Raw genomic sequence first — 23,164 nt, 5'->3', positions numbered from 1 at the left:
GCGGTTTGTATCCCGCCGAAGTTTGCTATTGCCTTTCTCTGAGGCTAAGAGACTATGACTTGCCCAAGGCTGCCCAGTGGGTTTCCCTGGCTGAACAGGGATTTGAACCATGGTTCCCCACTGTCCTAGTCCAGTGATTCCCAAACTTTGGTCCTCCAAATGTTTTGGACTTCAGCTCCCAAAATTCCTGACAGTTGGCCAACCTGGCTTGGGTTCTGGGAGCTGAAGTCCAAAAAAACTAGAGGACCAAAGTTTGGGAACTACTGTCCTAGTCCTCAAACCACTACATCACGCTAGTTCTCAATCTTCAGATTACATGTTCTTTAATACTATGAGATTGTCACTAAATCATAAACTCCATGATTACATTCAGTATATATCCTACTGTTGTCTATAAATTCCTGTATGGTTTTGCTCTCCTTCCCTGCACCATCTTCTGTTCTAGGAAGGAATGCCATCCTTGTCTGAGGAACAATGTTAGATTCTTACTTTCTGAAGGAATTAGATGATGACCAGGTAAAAGTATTTGCCTTGCTTGTTTTGTACCTTATTTGAATCCAGCCTCAGCCCACTTCATTTGGTAGCACTGATGTAATAATAGGAGTTAAGGGAGAGGGCAGGGGGAGAGATAATATAGGAAGGGCAAGTTCAGGGAGTCATGATGGAAGCTTCACAAGAGAGAAACAGAAAGTACCATGTCAACAGACAGTCTGACAGAATTTGGGTGAACTTGGATTCCTGATGTCCAAGGCTTAGGGTGGCTCTGTGGTTCTACCCACGCCATGCACAGAGAGGTCAGTTTACGAATAGTTCTGTAGCTCAGTTGAATTCTCACCAGCTCCAGCTCTTCCACCACTGCCATCACCATCTAGTTCCCAGGTCCCATAATACAGAATATGGCCTTGAGTCCCATGACTAAAGAAAACAGAGAAGGAGTTGGAGAAGTAGAGAAGGCTTATTCCATAGAGCAGTGGTCCCCAGACTTTGGTCTTCCAGGGGTTTTGGACTCCAGCTCCCAGAATCCCCAGGCCAACTTTGCCAGTAGGAATTCTGGGAGCTAAAGTCCAAAACACCTGGATGAACCAAAGTTTGGGAATCACTACCATAGAGGGTCAGGAGAGTGGAGGTCCAGTTTCTACAACCGACCCACCTCTATTAACAACAGCCAAAACAGTATGCAAGCATTTAGAGTTGACCAAACTAGATTATATCAAAGGAAGGAAGGAAGGAAGGGGAAAAACAGGAGATAAAGAGGAAAAACAAAGGTAGCCCAAAATTAGGCCAGTGAAGAGGTCTGGATTAGTGAAGCCCATGCCATACACAGGCTTCACTTACATGGCTTTCAGCATACACTGAAGCCGCGGGAGAATTTTATCAATGGCGCATGTGCCCATGGCATGCGCACCCCACGGTACTGTGTGCACATGCCCCATTATTTTCAATGGGCCACAAGCATACGCGATTTTCCCCTTACACAGGGGGTCCAGAACAGATCTCCCATGTAATTTAAGGGAAGACTGTATACACACAAAGAGAAAGAGTTGGCCCTACATGTCCACAAATTCTCTATCCACAGATTCAAACATCCACAGTTTGAAAATATTTTTTAAAATATATAAATTCCTAAAGGCAAACCTTGATTTTGCCATTTTATATAAGTACATCATTTTTACTATGTCACTGTATTTAATGGGACTTGCACATCCATGGATTTTGATACCCATGGGGGGTTCTGGAACCAAACCCCAGCAAATACCAAGGGCCCATTGTACTTTATTCATTCCTGCCTTCCTGCATCATCTGGGAATGCATCATCCGCTCTCAGACAAAAGTGCCAGGGATTGAACCTGGGATGTTCCACATGTAGAGCTTCTGCTCTGCTATGGTATATCTAAGCCTCAATTCCTTTTGCCAGCCAATCTGTCAAAAGTCTCATCATTTCTCTACACATTCTCCCATACAATGCATGCCATCCCCTGCCCTCCCCTGCCAGTAATGTGTGGCCTTTTAGACGTTGCTGAACCTCAACTCTCATCATCCTTATGCTGGCTAGGGCTGCTGAGAGTTGCTGTCTCCAATGTCATCTGGAGGACCACACCTCCTTCCCCCTCCTCTCCAAAAAACATGGAATGAGATTTGACTGTGAGGAATTCCAGAGTGCATCCATGAATTGTACATTTGAAAGGGAACTAGAATACAAATATATACCATGGAAGCTATCGCATAAAAACAGCAGCCGCACCAAACTGCAAAATTCTGAATACAACCTAACATTAACGTGGGAGATCACTATGTGCATTCAACATAGTGGCCTCTCTAGCCATAAGAATTTTTTTTAAGTGTTCAGGTTTGAATCTAAGCTCTATCTAGTATAGCATTCTGTTTCCACTGTGACCATCCAGAAAGTTCTTGAAAACAGTGCCTGAATGCATTAACACCTTCCTACTTATCTTCCCCAGCAACTAGCACTGAGAGGTGTACTATGGCTGCCTCTGATGTTGGAGGAAATATATAGAAATCACCGCTAGTGCCTATGAGAGCCTAATCTGCCATGAATTTGTCCCATTTCCCCTTTAAAAGGTGTCGAATTAGGTGGGCGTAGAAGTATTTCCATTTTCTGTCTTGAACTTTTCTTCCATTCAACTACCATGAATGACCATGGCCATATGAATTACAGTTATTATGGTAGAGGGAAAGGAAAAAAATCTTTCCAGCCACTTCCTCTACACCCTGCATGTTATGCAGCTCTGTCATGTGCCCTGCTTTCATTTCTTCTTAGCAAAACAGGTCTAGATTGCAGACGTTATGATTCACATATATCAGCCAATAATGTGCCAAGAGATATTTTGTTATTTTCTTTTCATTTCTTTTTTTTTCCTCCCTGTTTGTTAGATAGAAGAAAGCCTCAGATATAATAAGAAATGGAAACTTTCCGGGATCCAGAAGATTCATTATAATGCAGTAGAAAAAATACTGGGAGGGTTTGGTACAATCCCAGGTAAACTGATCTGGCCCACCAGTCTCACCACCACTCCAGAGGGCGACTTAGCAGTGAAAGACAGTGGCACCGGACACATCCAGGTCTACAGTGCTGATGGCCAACCTAAGCTTAGGTTTCCTTATGGACCTGAACCAATAAAGGGTCTAGGAGACATTGCCTGCATGAAGAACGGTGTGCTACTTGTGACAAATGGAACCAAAACCATCCAGCTCTTCAACAAAGATGGTGAACTGATCCATGAGCTAAAATCTCCAAAAGTAACCTGGCCTTATTCATATGGAATAGAAGTCCTGAAAGCCAACAGAATTGCAGTGTCTGACTGGTCGAGTGGAGGAAAAATTAACATCATTGGGGTGGACTGGAGGATGAACACCATCCTGAAGACCCACTCAATAGAAGGATTCCACCGGCCAGTGCGCGTGGCTGTCAACAAGGTACAGTAGGAGACCCAGAATAGGAAAGGTTTCCTAAGCAATCTCCTTACTGAGTTGATAGTACAGAATGTATTGGATCCCTAGCAAAAACTGATAAAGCCAAGACTGCAGTAAGTAGTGTCAAAAATGGTGATAATGTATATGGGGATTCTGAAAAGAAGGACAGCATGCAGACCATGTGTTCAGTCCTTTTGTATTCCACTGACATCTTTTGTCTGAGGCAGTGGTGACTTGTAACTCCATTCCAGGTTTTGCCTAGCGTTAAAAGAGATTTCGAAGGTGCTGAACCTATTCAGAAGAGTCTAACAACAACAACTACTACATAGTTTTTGTGGGTTTTTCGGGCTATATGGCCATGTTTTAGAAGAGATTCTCTGAAGATGTCAGCCACAGATGCTGGCAAAACATCAGGAAGAAACTCTTCTAGAACATGGCCACATAGCCCGAAAAACCCACAAAAAACTATGGATGCCAGCCACAAAAGCCTTCGACAACAACTACTACAATTATTATTATTATTATTATTATTATTATTATTATTTCCCCATGGATCAAGTGGGGGGGGCAGCAACAGATTTAAATGCAACACATAACATTATTTAAAAACACATTAACCAGTTAAAACACATAATATCCATTTCAAAGAACATTTAAGATCAATGCATATTAAAACAATCAGTGCATAGTTTAAAATTCACAATTTAAAAATCATCAGGATAGGCCTGCAAAAAGAGACTGGTCTTTAATGCTGTTTCCAATTCAGAGAGTATTTTCAGCTGTTGAATATCTTCCAACAGGTCATTCCACAGTCTAGGGGCATCTGAAGAAAAATGTCCATTGGTGATAGTTGCTAACCATGTCCTAGCTGACTAGAGTCAATGTCCCCCTGAGTATGCAGGGTGGATTATATGAGAGAAAACAATCCTGTGTGTAACCTGGACCCAAACCATGTAGGGCATTAAAGTAAAACAATTAAATTAAAGCAAAGGCAGCTGGCACTTGCTCAAAGCCAAGTGGATAGTCCCACAGGTAAGCCTGTTTTTCTTACCAACCTTTGAGCAAGCTCCAGCTGCCTTTGCAGAGGTGTAGCCAACAGGCTATATCACCAGCAGAAAGCCAAGCCAGTGGGCTTTAAAATTAAACCCTAGATTAAAAGCTTTATTGGATTATTCATCCTCTGACATGAGAGACACCAGCCACCACTGGTCTAAGGACTGTTCTGACATTATCCTGTGCTTAGCTTTTAAATCCCTTTTTCAAGATATTGCTCCCCAGAAATTGCAAACTCTGTTGCAATGGCTGCTTTTGGCCCCAGCCAGCCATACATGCAGACATTTGTTTGAGTCTTGCAGTCGTATTGTTAGTCCCAACGCGAGTGGATTTATTGAAGCAGTGGTAAATTGGTAAGTCAACAGTTATATAACTATGGCCCCATACAGACAGGTCAAATTAAAGCTGCTTTGGGTCACTTTGGAGGTATGCTGTTTAAATGATACATGCGTCTTAAGATTTCAGAAGCTGCACCAAAGCCACGATCCAGTCCTTAGGACTGGAATGTGGCTTTGGCATGGCTTCCAGACTCTTAGGACGCATGCATCATTTAAACTGGAGACAAAGTGAGACAGAAAAGTGAGCAATTAAAAAAAAGAGATGAGATTATTTTCTTACACAAAATCTTTCACTATAATCAATCTGTATTATTCTTGCCCCCAGAATGACGAGATGTTAGTTACAGAAGGGCAGCTTTTTGGAAGATTCCAGGGCTGCTGTATCAAAGTGATTGGCAAGGAACGAAGTGTGACGAAGACCATCGGGCCTCGCTATGGGAAAAAACTCGCTTTTGAAAACCCTTCTGGAGTCTGCGTGGATTGTCATGGGAATGTCCTTGTGTCAGACGAAGGACAAAACTGCATTGTAATGTTTAATCCCGACTCTTCCCTCAGTGCTGTTGTGGTGAATGAGGGCTTGCAAGGCCCAAGTGGTCTCGCCATGATGGACCATGGGCTGGTCGCCGTTGCTGACTGCTACAACCACTGTGTTAAAATCTATAGGTACAAATAAGCTCCACAACATCTTTGTGCAGTAAGCCAATAAAACACAGATCAACCACAGTTGAGGGTAGTATGTTTCCCTTCATTAGGGATTATACTTACTGTCGCACACAGAGAAAGCACATGAGGAAATTGCTCCAAGGCAGAGCCAGTGCAAAACATTATGCTTCTTGAGGAAAAGTAGAAGATGATATCTTTCTGCTCAGCTCCATGTTCAAAAGCTGACTGGCAACTGACTGCTATTTCAACACTGGTGACTGCAGGAATATTTGGTATCTACATTAGGCAAAGTGCTGCAGAGCTAGTACAATATGAGCCTGGAGTAGAAACATAAGAAAGTAGTGATGTATTTCAGTCTTTTAGTCCAAGTCTCAAGCCGAGACTCAAGTCTCTACCTTTAAGTCTTGAGTCTCAAGTACTTGCAAGATACTTTCAAGGCAAGCCTCCAGTTGAGTCTCAAGTCCGGGAGTCAACTTTTAATAGGAAAAACAGAGACAAAGTGCATTTCTTGGTGGGAACAGGAAAAGCTTTAGGCAATGGTCTTGAGCTCTGCTTGGCAGCCTATCCCCACTGCATATCAGAGCTTTTGAAAAGCTTCAGGAGGATCCTTCTGCCTCAAGCCCATTGCCTAAAACATTTGCTGTTCCCTTTTGAGAAATGCTCCCCACACTTTGGGGTCCGGTCTTGCCTGCTGCTCGAAGTGAATGGCACCAGCAAGTCAGTCCACTAAAAATATACGTCTCAGGTCAAGTCGAGTCCAAGTCAAGTCACTGAAGTGACTTGAGTCTGACTTTAAGTCCGAGTCAATTGACTCAGGTCTACATCTCTGTAAGTAGATACTTAGGGTGCTTTTGTGAAGTACAAAGAAAGAAAGAAAGAAAGAAAGAAAGAGCAAGTTATCTAGCTTACATTCATTGCTTCAGAAAATCCACCTTGGGATAGCAGGCCAGAAGCATGGCTTTGGTGTGGTATCTGGAGCATGACTTTGGTGTGGTTTCTGGCCTCTTAGGATGCATGCATCATTTAAACAGTATACCTCCAAAGTGACCCAAAGTAGCTTTATTTTGGCCTGTCTGTTCGGGCCCCAAGTTTACCTACATTTTGATACAAGAGCCCCTACAGGTCAGCTCTCATGTTCGGGTGTTACCTAGCATCTGCCTTGAATCCCATTATTGGGAAAAAGGTGGGATATAAATTAATAAAACAATAATAAATAATAAATGATGAGGCTGGAGCCTCATCCACGCTCTCCTCCCAGACAAAGGGAGACTAATTCATTTCTTGGGAGAAGCAAGAGGAAGTGACATCTGCAGGCAGGAAAAAAGAACATAGGGGATTATTATATGGAGGCTAACAGTGCTTAAATCACCAGCAAAACGGTCCAGAAGAGTGAAGGTATGATAGCCAGTCACAATTCTGAAGCGCCACTGAAGCATCTCCTCTTCTCTCCCCTCAGCAAAGCGTTCACAGAGCAGCCGTTTCTTCATAACAGAAGTTCCTGTTATTGAAGAAATGCTGCTCTGTGAACGCTTTGTCGATGGAAGAGGAGAGGGGTCACTTCAGGTGATGCTTCAGAATTGTGTGCGACTGGGGAAAAAAGGATTTTACCGCACAGCAAATCATCCTCAAAATGGCCCCATTCCATTCCGCAGCATCAAGCTGTCCCCATTTAGTACTGAGGGGCGCCAATTTGCTCGGTCGGAAGACTTCCGACCCGAACATTTAACGCTCCTCAGCACTGAATGGGCACAGCTTGGCGCTGCGAAATGGAATGGGGCCATTTTGAGGATGATTTGCTGTGTGGTAAAATCCGTTTTTTCCCAGTCGCACACGGCCCCGAGAGTCCCCTTCCCGTTCCCATAACGAGGAAAATAATGTGTGCGATAAGCTTCAGAGTCAATCTGTCTCTACAATGTCTACACTGCAGAAAGAATTCAGTTTGACACCACTTTAACTGATATGGCTCCAGCTTACAGAAGCCAGGAGTTTGTCATTTTGTGATGCACCAGCACTCTTTTGGCAGAGAGTGCTAAAGACCTTGCAAAACTACAAATTCCAGGATTTCCTAGGATAGTTCTACAGTGCTTCAAGTGGTGTCAAACTGCATCATTTCTGAAGTGTAGATGCACTCTGATGAGACTTTAGGAAAAGTTTCTTTTTCAACTACAACTTTCCCATTGATTCCCCTCTGCAAGCCAGGAGGTTCTGTAAGAACTTTTCCTATGCCCTGCAAACATGTACAGAAAGAAAAAGAAAAGCAAGGGGGGAGGAACGTGGCTGCCACACTCCTTCCCATTTTTCATTCTCTTCCTCTTTTTTAATGCTCTTATGCTTGAGGGGAAGGCAATGGTAAACCTCCTCTGAACAAATCTTGCCAAGAAAACTCCAGGATAGCTTTAGGGTTGCCATAAGTTGGAAACAACTTGAAGGCGCACAACAACAGCAAAGTAATAACACCCAATTGCAAATATTATACATACATATATATGCAAATACTCTGGAGACCAGGGTTTCATTCCCTGCTCGCCCATAAAACCCACTAAGTGACCTTGGACAAGTGACATCCTCTCAACATCAGGGGAAGGCAATGGTAAACCTCTGAACAAATCTTGCCAAGAAAAACCCATGATATGTTCACTTTTGAGTCACCATAAGTCAGAAATGGCATACAGCAACAGGAAAGTAGTAACACCCAATTGCAAATATTATACATACACGCACACACATATATATATATCGAAATACTCTGGAGACCGGGATTCAGTTCCCCGCTTGAGCATAAAAACCCACTGGGTGACCTTGGGCAAGTCACACTCTCTCAACCTCAGAAAATAGCAATGGCAAACCCCCTCTGAAGAAATTTGCCAAGAAATCCCCATGATTTTCACCATAAGTCAGAAATGACTTCAAAGCACACAACAACAACAACAACAAACTAACACAGCTACTGCTTTGCAAAGGCAGGGAAATGCACACCCACATATTTCAAGTGCCAACTCCGGCAGGAGAGTCTTGCCAACTTTTCCTCCCCAGGCCTGGCTCTATCCCAAGCAGGCCTCGGCAGGGAAAGGCCGGAAGGGCTCGGAGGAGGGAAGGGGACAAATATTTGTCCTCCTGCAAAGATCTTCCCCGTCCGCCACCATGCTAAGATTCAGCTTTGGTCTCTTTCGCCCAGCTGCCACCCTTCACAGAATCTGCTCCCAGGTAAAGGCCAGGCATTCAAAGAGACACTTTCTTTTTTGACAGGCCACTTGTGGAACAGGGTGCCTTGTTCTTACAGCCCTTAGCAGGCCTGCCCGCTTGTGGGAAATGTTGATGTTAAGCAAACACAAGCAGCTGTTCCTAATTTTGTCTGCGGGCAAAAGGAATTGGGAAAGTTCCTAGTTCCCATCTGTTGTGGTTTCCCCAGCCACAGCTTTACATAGAAGGAAAGGGTTTTGCTTAAAGTTGTGCTGCCCCTTTATGAGGATCTTAAAAGCAGAGAAGGCTGCAAAGAGAAAGGAAAATGTCCTGCCACTGTATATATCCGATTCTGTCACTACAAGTTGAGTATCCCCCTCTTTGGAATTCCAGAATACTCCAAAATTGTCTACATGGGTGGCTGAGATAGTGACACCGTTGCTTTCAGACGTTTCAGTGTACACAAATTGGTTTCATGTACAAAATTGTTTAAAAAAATAATTATGTATAAAATTACCTTCAGGCTATGTATATAAGGTGTTATTTGGAGCCTTGGATAGAGGCAGGTAAGAGAGAAAATTAATTTATTATTATTATTATTATTATTATTATTATTATATGAATTTCCTGTTTATACTTAGGTCCCATATCCAAGATATCTCATTATGTATATACAAACATTCCAAAATAAAAATTTTTAAAAATCCCAAACACTTCTGGTTCCAAGCATTTCAAATAGAGGAAGCCCAACCTGTAATATCATATGGTGGCTTCCTCATTCTGTTTAGTTTGCCAGTTTATTAAATGGCCTGTAGCAGCCTAAATACCATAAAGGCATCAGATCCTATTTGATCTTGGAAGCAAAGCAGGGGCAGCTCTGGTTAGTGCTTGGATGGGAGATTGCCAATGAATGCCAGGCGCTCTAGGCTCTGTTTCAGAGAGGAAGGAACTGGCAAACCCCTTTCCAGTGCATTCCTTGCCTAAAAAAACCATGTGAAATTCATGGGGTTGCCATAAATCAGCAGGTGACTTGAAGGGACACACACACCAGCAGAAGCTGGATATGCAAACATCTGCAGGTGATGATACTTATTCTCCACAAGTCTGGGGATCCTTTCACACTATACAGTTATAGTGCTATGGTTCCACTTCAGCTGCATCCTATGAAAGCTTGGGATTTGCAGTTTAAGGAGGGGAATTTAGAATTCTCAGCCGGTCCCCCGAGGAACGAAAAAAACCAGGTTTCCATAGGATGCACCTATGCCAGTTAAAGTGGAATCATATTGCTGTAACTGTGTAGTGTTAAGTGGCCCTGGTTTTTCATCTAATAATATAAAGTTCTAAAGCAGCCTGTGGAAATTTAATGGGGCTTCCATAAGTTGTACTACAACTCCTTGTCAATCCTAGTAGAACTAGCAATGACAGATAATAGGAATTGTGACTATCCCTGTTCTTTCAGTGGTTCCCAGGCTTTAGTCCTCTGCATGTTTTGGACTTCAGCTCCCAGAAGCCACAGCCAGCTTGGCCAACATTTAAGAATTATGGGATCTAAAGTCCAAAACATCTGGAAGACCAGGGTTTGGAAACTATTGCATTAGATGATGATCGCAAGTTACCCACATCTGTTCTAACAGATTCTTTCCCCTCTTGTATCCCCCCCCAGTAATTTTTATTGAAATTGTTTTTAAATAACATTAATAAAAGAAAACCATATTTACACAAAATATGTATTCACTTTACAGACTACACAAATACTAATTAACAATAGCCAGTTCATTCATAACTCATCCATTACTTCCTTGTTAACAGCTTTTGATCATTTTGTTTATTTGCCCTTGTTCAATAAAGACTATCTTAAATTGAAAATATCATATTTTCTTTCCTTTTTTTCTTATATCCTATACACTGAGATCTACTAAGGATGTTTTCTCTATGGTTCAGGCAGCAAATACTGTATATTATTTTATTTTTGGATATACTGAAGGCCTACCCTTTTGTGTTGGTCTTTGGAATTCATGTTTAAATGAAGAAAATGTGAGGATACTATTTTGATAAAGCATTACTCTGGTTTTTCTGCATTTCTCCTCCTTCCACTTTTGCTACCCTGCGTATTCAAGCTAAGCTATCAATTTTAAATCTATATCCATAACCCTTCATGAGAGTGAGGTAGTCTGCAACAGCATACTTTTAAAACTTTTGGTTTTGTACTTGGGTCTGATCAATTAGGATTATGACACTTAGGCTGCTACCACACTGCAGAATTAATGCAGTCTGACATCATTTTAACTGTCATGGCTCCATTTTATGGAATCCTGGGGTTTTTAGTTTTTTGTGGCACCAGAGCTTTCTTAGAGAGAAGGCTAAATATCTCAAATCCCAGAACTGCATGACAATGGGCCATGGCAATTAAACTGGTGTCAAACTGCATTGATTCTGCAGTGCGGATGCAGTCTGAATATCCTTTAAAAGTAAATTTAATTAAGCTTAAAAATTAAATTTAAAGAATATTCAGCTTCTGTCATTAAATCACTACGCTAGAGCATTTTAGGGATCAAATGTCTGCCAACCTAACATTTTACATCGGTCTCTCATTGTTTCCCCCCTTTTTTGTCTCTCTAAAGCCAATCCTGCATCAGGTTTGTTCATCTTTTGCCACAGGCCCCAGGCAAGATGCTGGGACTTTCTATGAACTTCGTACTTATGATATCAAGCCAGCCAAAACAAAAGAGTTCCTTGAATTGGTCGGTAACGCCATTCACATCCGTACGGTTCACTCAGAAATGGTTGGATTCTGGACAGCGGAGTTTGGGTCAATGAATAAGGCTTTTCACATTTGGAAATATGGTATGTACTGAATAGTAAGGCTTCATTTTGGGGATTTCTAGTTTGGTGGGGCACCAGAGCTTTCTGACGTGTGTGTGTGTACGCATGTTGTTTGCCTTCGAAGTCATTTCTGACTTATGGCAACCCTATGGTCAACCTATCATAGGGTATTCTTAGCACATTTTTTCAAAGGGGGAGTTGCCATTGCCATCCTCTGAGGCTGAGAGAGTGTGGCTTGCCCAAGGTCACCCACTGGATTTCTGTGGCCAAGCGGGGATTCAAACCCGCTCAAACCACTACACCACACTCACCCTGTGACAAGGAAGGCTATATATCTCACAAAACTACAAATCCCAGAATTCCATAACATTGAGCCATGTCAGCTAAAGCAGTGTCAAATATAATTATTTCTGCAGTGCAGACACATTCTCAGAGGCCTGACAAGACATAGCCAGTCATTATAGCTCAGTAAGCTAGTCCCCAACCTCAGAACATGCAGTTTAAAGTTCAGAGTTGAGATCAACAATTTGGGCACAATCAACAATTTATTTTGTGTGTGTGTTTCACCGAGTACTGGATCAACACCTCATTGGAGTTTATCACATAGAGGCAAATTGCTTAAATCCCATACCGAAATGGGATTTAAAAGTCTGAAAAACCCCCACAAAAGCAGGTTGTTTTTCAGACGTGTTTGTGTAAAGGAGAAATCAGTTCCCGAAAGTAAAAAGGAGCAGGTTTTGGCGACTTTCCGTTTGGGTTAATGTTGCGTTATTTCTCCTTCACACAAATGTTGTCTAACCCCCAACATTATTTGAAAATCTACCCATTTTTGCAATTTTTTTAGTTTAAATTCAGTTTCTGCATTGGATCCATCCCGTGTGACAGGTCCAGCAAATGATGGGGTGTGTAGAAGCTCTGGGATGTTCCAGAATAGAAGACAGGACAGAACAAAAGAGGAGATAAAGCATAGCCTTTCTGGCTGGAAGGCAGTTACACCTTTTATTTATTTGTTTGTTTGTTTGTTTTATTCTGTTTATGTCCCATGTTTCTCCTCAGAATGGGAAGAAAGATGGCTTACAATGAATCATATAGTTGGAAGAGACCACAAGGACCTTCCAGTCCAACCCTCAGCCATGCAGGAACCCACAATCACATTAAAATGAATACAAAATGAAAGATTTAAAGCTATTTAAAATATTTAACCTTTTGCCACCTGGTAAGTGTTCCTGAGCTCTTCATAGCTTCATTGGCTGAATAGAAGAACTCTTTTTATTTAACAAAGACTAGTATGGTGTGATGGTTTGAGCACTGGACTATGACTCTGGGGACCAGGATTCAAATCCCAGCTCAGCCATGGAAACCCACTGGGTGGCCTTGGGTAAGTCACACTCTTTCAGCCTCAGAGGAAGGTATTGGCAAACCCCCTCGGATGAAATGTAAAATGTTGTCTTGTCAAGTATTTATTTGGTCTTCCTAGCATTTCTGTGCAGCTTTGTAGAAGTGTTATTGTGGAAGCCTATATGTCGGTCATGACTGGCTACAGAGTTTATAGCATTTCTTTTCCTTTCTTCTAGATAACTTTGCTCACAGAGCAGCCGCGAGGAAAGCCATAGTCAACGACAAAGAATGGCAGGAAAAATTGTCCCAGATTCTTCCACTTCTGCATAAACAGCATATGGAAATTGCTTACTTGGTTCCCTGGTGCAAGCTTGGGATTTCTCCACAACCAGGTGTGTTATCTTACTGCTCAAATGGGTTGCAATGCAGATTTAGCCAGCTTGGCACAGTGGTTCGACTGTTGGACTACAGCTTTGGAGGCCAGGGTTTGATTCCCAGCTTGGCCCACTGGGTGATCTTGGGCATGTTACACTCTCTCAGCCTCAAGAAAAGGAAAAGGCAAACTTCCTTTAAAATTTGTAGTTTATTGTGGCACCAGAAATGTATTATTACTATTATTATTATTATTATTATTATTATTATGCTTTATTTATATAGCGTTTTTGATTTACACAGCACTGCACATACAAACAATAAAATAGGTAAGAGTAAACCTGCCCATGGTGTACATTCTAAGAAATATTAGCATAATACATATAAATAATACATAACAATACAGGAAAGGGTTCAATAAAGCAAAGCAGGCAACAAATTAAAAACATCAAATAACAAATAATAATCACACAATGCCTGGGAACGCTTCTCTGAACAGGATGGTCTTCAACTCAGTTTTGAAACTGGTTTTTGAAATTTTGCCAAGAAGACCCCATGATAGGCTCGCCTTAGGGTTGCCATAAGTTGGAAATGACTTGAAGACACACAACAAAAAAAGTAATATTGATCATCAAGCTATTGCAGGCCTTACTAAAAGTTATTGAACCTTACTTCATCCCTTTCTGGAACCTGGGCCATGGGTGAAAGGTTGCTCCTCTGGAACCCATAAAGTTGACCAGAACTGTGGTGCCATGCAGCTTTCTAGTTTCCTGGAGATGCTTCTTCTCACAAATCACTCAGATGAACTAAATAGACTCCAGAGCTACAAAAGCAGTGATGAACTATTTGGTAGACCTTCCCATTTCCTTTTTAAAGATTCAGAGGCTGAGAGTTCTTTTTTCCTTTTAAATATTCCTTACAGAACAATAATAACTGACACAAAAGACAACCACACGTATTCGTTTCAAAAAAGAAGCAGAAGAAGAAACTTTTATTTGCTCTTTAGACTTATACACTGATACTTTTGGTATTATGCTGGGGTCTGGTTCCAGGACCTACCATGGATACCAAAATCCTTTGATGCTCAGTCCCATTAAATACAATGGCATCATAAAATGGTGTTCCTTGTATAAAATGGCAAACATCAAGGTTTGCTTTCTGGAATTTATACCTTTTTGGAACATTTTCAAGCCATGGATGATTGAATCCATGGTAAAGAATGCAGATATGGGCCTGTTACAGACAGGCCAAAATAATGCTGCTTCGAGTCACTTTGGAGGTATGGTATTTCAATGATGCATGAGTCCTAAGACTCCAAAAGCCGCACCAAAGCTGCACTCCCATCCTTAGGACTGGAGCGTGGCTTTGGTGCGGTTTTTGGACTCTTAGGACGCATGCATCATTGAAATACCATACCTCCAAAGTGACTCGAAGCTGCATTATTTTGGCCTGTCTGTAACAGGCCAAAGAGGGCCATATTGCTGTTTCAATGTACTGTTAATCATTATGTATACTATAGAATTTTGGGACCTGTAATTTTGTGAGATATTTAGTCTTCTCTGTCATAGAGCACTGGTGCCACAACAAACTACAAATCCCAGGATTTCATAAGATAGAGACATGACAATTAAAACAGTATCAAACCGCATTCATTCTGCAATGTGGCAGCAGCCTTGGGACCATACTTAGTGCAACACTTTCCTCCATGTCAATGATTTTGCTTAAACAATTCCTGTGAAAGCATTTCTATGGGAAGTGTGTTCACCTCTCTCAGCCTAGTGATAGTTCAGAACATTAATCTTTTGTACTTCGTTCAAAACTATCATGTCTTAAACATGTGTGCATCTTTCCCTTCACTTCCCCAGAAATCTTTCCATGTCAGCAGCTTCCTCTATGTAATTGTGTTACCTATCTTAAGCCTTAAGACGGAGACGTTTAAAAACAAGATATTAGAGCCAGCGTGGTGTAGTGGTTCAGGTGTTCAACTAGCATCTAGGAGACCAGAGTTCATATCTCTGGTTCAGCCATGAAAACGTACCTTGGACAAGCCACTCTCTCTCAGCCTCAAAGGAAGGCAATGGCAAACCCCTCTGAAGAAATTTTGCCAAGGAAACCACATGCTACATTCACTTTAGGGTTGCTATAAGTCGGAAAATGGCTTGAAGAAGGCACACAGCAACAACAGCATTACACATTGAAACAAATGCAGTTTGCAGAAGAGAATGAAAGAATAAATGTGGAAGGTCAGTGTTCATTAGCTGGTGTGTGTGAGAGAGATGGAAAGCCAGCCATACTATTTCAGGCAAAGGAAGCAAAATCTGATAAAGAGCATTTGTGAAGGTATAAATATGGTCGGAATAGCTGGCCACTTGTTTTTCATTTTGCTATAGTATGCTGATCATTTTTCTTCCTGCTAGGAGTTTATGAGTTGGTGACTTATCAGCTGAAACCAGGAGGGCCAGCTTTGTGGGGAAAGTCTTTCAAAGCAGCAATTGATGCACACGTCAGTAAAGGCTATGCTAAGCTGATTGGCATCTTCCACACAGAATATGGATTACTTAATACAGGTAAAGGGCCAGGCATTTCACATTAAAGGTGGAATGTGGTGCTAAAGGAAACATTGGGCTAGGGCTGTGGCTGAAAAAGTCAGCCCAGTATTAGATTCTGCACACATCTCCTTCCCTTAAGTAGAGTCCCTGGATCAACTCAGTTTGCGCTTTGTTTATTTTGTTACTCCCATATTGAGTCCTTAGGTCACATTAGTGAATGTGGGGAAATGTCCAGTATCAGGGTAAACACAGAATACATTGACCTTACTGCAAAAGTAGGGAGGGGAATGCAACACAAGACAGCCAGTTTTAGCACAACATTCTTGTTCTACATTCCTTTTAATGTCTAGTTTTGTCCTTAAAACTAATTCCCTCCAGAGCAGATGGCACAATTTCCATGCTGCCCTTCATTAATTTACTATTCAAAGTATATTGAAGTGCTGTCTCAATGACGTGCTGTCTCCACCTTCAGTTTTTTGAGAACACCATCTAAACAAAATTGGAGAAGCTTTTAGGAAGAGGAATATAGAAAACTGCCTTATAAGTGGACTCAAGGTCTATGTAGCTCAGTTCTGACCACCTTCTTTGCTTTCTTTTCACCAGTAGGCAAAGACTTCATTGTTCTACCAGTGTTCTGCCTTTAACTGGTTGGAGAAAGGATGTGCCCTGGATATGCTCTTGTTTAATATGTAATGTGTGCTTAATGTGTTTTTGTTTTTAAATTAATTATTTAATTGGATTGAATGTTTAATGCTTTTTAAACATTTATATAACATATTGTTTTAGCTATTTTGTTTTAATGATATTAAGTTGCTTTGGGTCCGATACGGGGGAAAGATAGAATATAAATCGACCTACTAACCAACTGTGTATGCTGAGATCTCAGACAGGGACTGCATCCACACAACAGAAATAATCCAGTTTGGTACCACTTTAACTGCCATGGTTCAATACGATGTAATTCCCACAGCATGGAGCCATGTCCATTAAAGTGATATCACACTGAATTATTTCTGCAGATGCAGGCAGAGAGAAGGATTGAGAGTAAGCATAGCTAAGTACAGGAGAGTGGCGCCACATTTTGAATGCAGTCTCTCTCCCTTTTTCTATAAATTTGGGCATATGCCTTTCAGAACTCACCTTCTTTTTGCTTCTACTTTGACAGTTCATGTGCTTTGGTGGTTTGAGAATCCAGACAGTCGTGCAGCAGGAAGGCATATTGCCCATGAAGATGCCAGAGTGGTAGCTGCTGGTAAGAAATGATTGCATGTGTCTCTGTATGTTGACCAACATTTCTTATATGCTTTTCTAATCCATGTCATCCTACGCTTTCAGTACGGGAGAATGTTCAGTTCTTGACATCTCAGCAAAACATGCTCCTGATTCCTGCACCATTTTCGCCTTTGAAGTAGTATATTGCGGCCAGTGGAAGGACGGCACTTCAATCCACCATTGCAATGGTTGTCTCATTTGTCTTATGTGGTATTTAATTGTGTGCAGACCTTGATTTTATAGAATCTAACCAAGAATTGGTTTCCTTTGTATCTGCAGCAACCTAGAATCAAATTATATGAACAATTAAATGAATTTTTTGCACAGAATTTTAGTTCTCACTCTTTTAGAGCCAATAGAGGAGTCAAAATATGCAGAATGGATTGGAACAAATGCTTTTGTTTCTGTTTTACACCAACATCTTTTGGAAACAGTTAGCTTTGCAACTAAGTTTATTAAAAACAGTGAAATATTGGCCAGACTCCTGTTGGTGACATTTGGAGGTGTACGTTGTGCTGTGCACACAGAACACCCTTTCTGGACAATACAGAAATAATGTGTCCAGCTGATGGTGATGGAAGCAGAGTTCCCCACATAGAACTATTTCAGATATGCAACAATGCACCAAGAGTAAGATGTCAAATGCACATTGTACATTGGATGCTACTCATTGAGCAATAATGTGATAGGCATGCCAATTCACCACTAGTGATAGGTTCATCTTAAGGTTAGTATTGGAAATGACTTGAAGACATACAACAACAACAAAACATGAAGAGATGCTTTCACTTGCTGTGTATGTTGTGTGCCTTCAAGTCATTTACAACTTATGTGACCCTAAGGCGACCCTATCATAGGGTTTTCTTGGCAAGATTTGTTCAGAGGAGGTTTGCCATTGCCTTCCCATGGAGCTGAGGACATGTGATTTGCCCATGGTCACCCAGTGGATTTCATTGCTGAGAGGGGATCAAACCCTGGTCTCCAGATTCACAGTCCACCACTTAGAGCACTATGCCATACTGGGTTTACACATTTAAGGCTGAAATCCACCTCATACTAGCAAAATTTCCATTGGCAGTCATTGGAAGCTACACCATCTGCCCAGTTGCTTGCTTTGGATCTCACCAACAGTGAAAACTGATTCTTCCTTGTTTCTCAAGAGCAGCTGGAACAAGACCATTAGTCTGGAAGATGAATCTGCATCTAGCAGCCCCCTGGCTGTTGCATGCCAAAATGGGGACCTTGCCAAAAGAGGTAGTAGATACCTTTTCCTGGAAAATAACACCCCCCTCCTTAATGCTAAATATACCACCAACCAGACATTGGCTGAGATTTTTTTCCCCACTGTTTGTTGCTCAAGCTATATTTTAATCACAAAGTACATGTTCCACTGTATGCGTGTTCATACTGCATGTACATTTGTTCAGATGCTTGTGAGAATCTTTATCTGTGCTCATTCATGTTTGCACCCAGGTACAAGCATCCTCTTGCTTTATATACTCATGTATAAGTATAGAAATTCTAGTCAAAAAATTGACCCCAAAAAACCTGGGTCGACTTATCCATGGGTCAATGTAAGTATACTGTACTTTAACTCTTATTTAAAGAGGAACCATGCCCTGGTGAAAAGCAAGAGCATAATGTGTCCTGGAAGCATTGACCCCCACTCTATTTTCTCATCCATCCAGTCTTTATGATCAGCACAGTTATATGCCTACTGGAATTTTGTAAGTTTTTTGGCATTGTTTTCCTTGCTTTATCCTTTAGATGCTTTGTCCCATGCCCCTAAGTTTTACCCTCGACTTATCCACGGGTCATATCAAAATCCATTATTTTGGCCCCAAAACTTACCCTCAACTTATGTATGAGGTCAACTTATAGTCAAGTATATACAGTAAATCTAAAATACTCATCAAATGTGCCTGGGTAGAATGAACATGTGTGTTTGTTTGTGTGAATCCAGGAAGACTTGTTTAACTTGTGGAAGCATGTCAAGTGTAACCCCACCACCAACTGTCTATAGCCCCAAGGGGCTACCATAGAAAATTCTGAGGATATTGTGGATGTATGTATGAAGCAATTCTTAGGGAAAGTAGAATATTTGATAGAAGAGAGCACAGGGGGAGTGTGAATAAAAATTTGGGGAAAATAGAGGAGGACAAGACTATCCCCAAACACATCAGCTGTCCAAGAACTTCCTGGAGGCCAGGATGAAACCTAGAATTGCAGTCTAGCCCAGGCTGTTTTGCAGAAGACAAACCTGAGAGTTTAAATATATATCTATCTGATTCATCTGACTCCATCCTGTCTTTTTCTTCTTCTTTAAACCTAAAATTAACTAGTTATGGGAATTAGTCATGTTTTTTCCTCTCTCTATTCTTCCTTGATTAAATAAATTCTTATTGGCAAATATTCTGTGACTTCAATTACCATTTTTATTCCATCTTCAAGATAGCATAATAGTGTTTTTACAAATAGGTAAAATAAAAATAATACACTACACACTACTGAACTACTTATGTTTCTCATGGTTTGGGATTTATAATGATTTCGAACTAATACCTGTTCCAGAGACCACTAGCCAAGACAAGTCCCACCAGATTGCCAGGTGGATAGCTCCACATAGTACTTTTAAGAAACATTGCTTATTTTGTTATCTACCAAAGATCTTAACGTTCTTCATTTCTTGTGTGTGTTAAACAAGAAGCTTGAATAATAACTGATCAACAGTGTCAATCCATAGACTGCTGTATGAACACGTGTACATTCTATTATATGGGAATATCTGTATCACTGTATAGATGGGTGACTAGTGTATACATGTTGAAATTTATGGTGAAAAAATACAATCTACAAAGTATACATATGTAGGCAAAGTCAGTTATGCATGCACATGCAGTCTTTACCTATGTTAGGTAAGTCTCTGTGCAATTATGCATCTATTTCCCTCTCTAACCCTCTCCATCTCTGGAAGTTGCATGACATTTACCTAAGGGCTTCTTGTACACTTGAACAAATGGTTTTTCCACCCTGGTTTTAAAATCTAAAGACAGCATAACATGCACCCTATAATGCATAATTTACACCAAATATAACAATTCTTCTGGGTTTGGTTGCAGGTCCATATTTATTATAATTAAAATATTTTTGTACATTTAACTCAACCCATTCTCAAATTTATTGGTGAATTTTTCTTTTCAACCAAAGCTTCATAAATTCCCAAAATCTTGTTTTTATTTAGGGTGGTACGAAATTGCTACTGTTCCAATTTGATTGATTTAACTTGATCTTATTCCTTGTCATCTTCTTCTTCATTTTTTCCTTAACTGCATACCTCCTTGGTAAGTAGCTAGTGTGAGATTTTATGTTCAGTCTGTCAGCATGTACATGAATTGCCACAAAACTACTTTGACACCTGGGAAATGAAGCTGTAACCAATTTATTCTCTCCAGAATTCTATCAATTCTTGGCATTTTCACTCATTCATCTTTCGATTTTGTAATCCCACGAAGTAACCAAGAATGTTTAAGATAATGCCAGTCAAGGGGATTTGTTGTTGTTGTGGTACACTTGTGTGTGCGCACTTCTGACATACTCCTATGTGTTCCTATGGATATTTTCATTTGACATAAGATATAACATGAAAAAACTTAAAATACAAGAGTACAATATTAGCAATACTAGAAAAAACGTTCTGTAAACATTTTTAATGTGTTATGGAAGCTGCTTTGGGTTCCAGACAGGGAGGTAAAGCTGCATATATATATAAAGTAAATGTATGTATGTATGTCAAGATGGAAGCTTTGGCCTTCTCTCCCAGTTTGGCAGGGACAGCCCCAGTTAATCTTCTGTGGTCCCACTTTCTCAGCTGCCTTTAAAATGTCCTGGTTTCTCTCTCACTTTCCCTATTTGTCCTCAGCTTATTTTATTTGCTGCAAACTGAGTTCAAAGTGCAAAAGAGGTTTGTACTCGGTTGACTCAGCAGGAGGGAGAGGAGAGGAAAGACTGGAGTCTTGCCCTTCCTAAACATAAATCCCAGCGTTTCTTTGCTCAAAGTAGTAGCTTTGCATGTTCTTCCATATTAATAACATTTGCCTCTTGCTGCCTGGGTTGCATCCTGTGACCGTAGTCTGATGGGGCTCAGCCACATGCATCCTGGATTTCATCTGTGAAATGTTGAAAAGTCTGCTGCTACTGAGAGCCAGTGTGGTGTAGTGGTTTGAATGCTGGACTACAACTCTAAAGACCAGGATTTGATTCCCCACTCAGCCATGGAAATCCACTGAGTGGCTTTGAGTAAGTCACATATTCTCAGCCCTGGAAAACCCTAAGGGTCACTTTAGGGTCGCCATATGTTGGAAACAATTTGAAGGCACACAACAACAATGCTGCTATACTATTATTATTGCCACTACTATCTTGCCTCACTACTAGCCAGGTTGGGGCAAACCAGAGGAGGTTTGCCATTGCTATCTTTTGAGGCTAAGAGAGGGTGACTTGCCCAAAGTCACCCAGTGGGTTTCCATGGCCAAGGAGGGATTTGAATGCTGGTTTCTAGAGTCCAAGTTGAAAACTCAAACCACTACACCACACTGGCAGTCCACCCACCCATAATTCGTAAGAGACCTGCTCTGCTTTCACTTATGTTGCTGTCCATCAGAGGATTTTTCATCTGCAACCAGAGGCTACCAAGACCACAAATGCACACATCAGGAGGGCATTCACACTCATTTTTTTGTCCCAAGCAGATGCGGATCGCCACGCTGATGCATATCAGGATTGTTATGATGAAGCCAGCCTTTTGAATGCATTTGAGCCTTCTCAGGTTCTTTTTTAAAATGTCAGTCAAATGATGTGCATCAGTGTCATTCTGGTCCTGTTGTCACTGCTGGCAATGAGCACTGGCATGAATCTGCTTCCGTTGTCACTTGTTCCTCACTTTTCCCCTTGTCATGGATAGAGTTGCCATAAGTCAGGACCTCCAAACCGGGACAAATGTAGGACAAATGTAGGATAACATATTCAAATATAGGACACATTTTTAAATGGAGGACACGCAAAAAAATTTCATGCTTTTTAAAAAATGTTAATATAAATGCATGTTTCTTAGGCATGATCAAAATGAAGGACATTTGGCATTATTCCTAGACATGATGGCAGAAATGTACTTCCCTTTCTGGCCAAACACCCCCCCCCCCCAATTCCAAAACACACACGACACACATTTGGGCATTTGACATGGCTTTTTGCATATTTCAGAGGCTTATTGCATAACCAAACCCTTTGGATTTAACATTTAACATGGTCATCTATTTAACATAGCTTATTGCATATTTCAGTTGATTATTCCATAACCAAGGTTGCCATAAGTTGGAAAGGAGTTGAAGGCACACAGAACAGCAGCAACAACAACAGAGGAGGAAGAAGAGGGGAGAAGAAAAAATAAGGAGAAGGAGAAAGAAGAAAATAAGGCAAAAGAACAATAGGAAAAATAAGATGAAAATAAGCCGAGGAGGAGGGGAAGGAGGAAGAGTGGAAGAAGCAGAAGAGGAGAAGAAGAAGATGAGGAGGAAGAGGGGAAAAAGAGAAGAAGAAGAAGAAGAAGAAGAGGAAGAAGAAGGGGAGGAAGAGGGGAAGGAGAAGATGAGGAGAAGAAGAAGAGGAGGAGGAAAAAGATGAAGAAGAAGAGGAAGAAGAGGAGGAGGAGGAGGAGAGGAGGAAGAAGAAGAGGAAGAAGAAGAGGAAGAGTGGAAGAAGCAGAGGAGGAGGAAGAGGAGAAGAAGAGGAGGAGGAAGAAGAGGAGGAGGAAGAGGGGAAAAAGATGAAGAGGAAGAAGACGGGAAGAGGGGAAGAAGAGGAGGAGGAGGAGGAGGAGAAGAGGAGGAGGAAGAAGAAGCTGAAGAAGAAGAGGAAGAAGGGGAGGAAGAAGAGGAGGAGGAGGAAGAAGAAGAGGAGGAGAAAGAAGGGGAAAGTCTTTTTTCCCTGCCTGGGCTCCGTCCTCGGTGGTGGGGCCCTTCTTTCTGTCCCTCGGCTCCATCCCCAGTGGCGGGGTCCAGAAAGGTAAAGAAGTCTGGCCTCGGTGAGGTGTCTTTCCCTCCCTCGGCTCCGTCCCCGGTGCAGGGCCCAGAAAGGGAAAGAAGTCTG

General features: G+C 41.4%; 2 protein-coding genes across 3 annotated transcripts; both read left to right on the top strand.

Annotated features, from left to right (window-relative positions):
- The first annotated feature begins 474 nt into the window (after positions 1-474).
- Positions 475-5,496, top strand: LOC149323251 (E3 ubiquitin-protein ligase TRIM32-like). Of its 2 annotated transcripts, none has more exons than XM_089510490.1 (3): positions 475-516; positions 2,893-3,435; positions 5,149-5,496. In XM_089510490.1, the coding sequence occupies exons 1-3, from the start codon at positions 475-477 to the stop codon at positions 5,494-5,496; spliced, it is 933 nt and encodes a 310-aa protein (XP_089366616.1). The 2 variants fall into 2 exon arrangements, with proteins under 2 accessions (XP_089366616.1, XP_089366625.1); XM_089510499.1 differs by lacking the exon at positions 475-516 and adding an exon at positions 783-794.
- Positions 5,497-8,530: 3,034 nt separating this feature from the next.
- On the top strand, positions 8,531-19,465 carry LOC149323250 (protein NipSnap homolog 3B-like). Its single transcript, XM_089488645.1, has 6 exons — positions 8,531-8,690; positions 11,288-11,510; positions 13,064-13,219; positions 15,617-15,766; positions 16,914-17,000; positions 17,084-19,465. Exons 1-6 carry the CDS (start codon positions 8,628-8,630, stop codon positions 17,158-17,160), a joined length of 756 nt encoding a protein of 251 aa, XP_089344771.1. The 5' UTR covers positions 8,531-8,627; the 3' UTR covers positions 17,161-19,465.
- The last annotated feature ends 3,699 nt before the right edge of the window (positions 19,466-23,164 follow it).

Source organism: Sceloporus occidentalis, unplaced genomic scaffold, assembly GCF_023333645.1.
Source record: "Sceloporus occidentalis isolate IW3139 unplaced genomic scaffold, rSceOcc1.0.p SCAF_1, whole genome shotgun sequence".
NCBI lineage: Eukaryota > Metazoa > Chordata > Lepidosauria > Squamata > Phrynosomatidae > Sceloporus > Sceloporus occidentalis.
The sequence above is the reverse complement of the archived record's forward strand: the minus strand, read 5'-3'. Positions and strand labels throughout refer to the sequence as shown.

Bases quoted from the DNA above. Each gene is read 5' to 3' on its own strand.
- LOC149323251 (XM_089510490.1), top strand. From the start codon at position 475: ATGTTAGATTCTTACTTTCTGAAGGAATTAGATGATGACCAG. The intron at 517-2,892 runs GTAAAAGTATTT...CCTGTTTGTTAG, and splicing joins AGGAATTAGATGATGACCAG to ATAGAAGAAAGCCTCAGATA. The intron at 3,436-5,148 runs GTACAGTAGGAG...TCTTGCCCCCAG, and splicing joins TGCGCGTGGCTGTCAACAAG to AATGACGAGATGTTAGTTAC.
- LOC149323250 (XM_089488645.1), top strand. From the start codon at position 8,628: ATGCTAAGATTCAGCTTTGGTCTCTTTCGCCCAGCTGCCACCCTTCAC. The intron at 8,691-11,287 runs GTAAAGGCCAGG...GTCTCTCTAAAG, and splicing joins TTCACAGAATCTGCTCCCAG to CCAATCCTGCATCAGGTTTG. The intron at 13,220-15,616 runs GTGTGTTATCTT...TCTTCCTGCTAG, and splicing joins TGGGATTTCTCCACAACCAG to GAGTTTATGAGTTGGTGACT.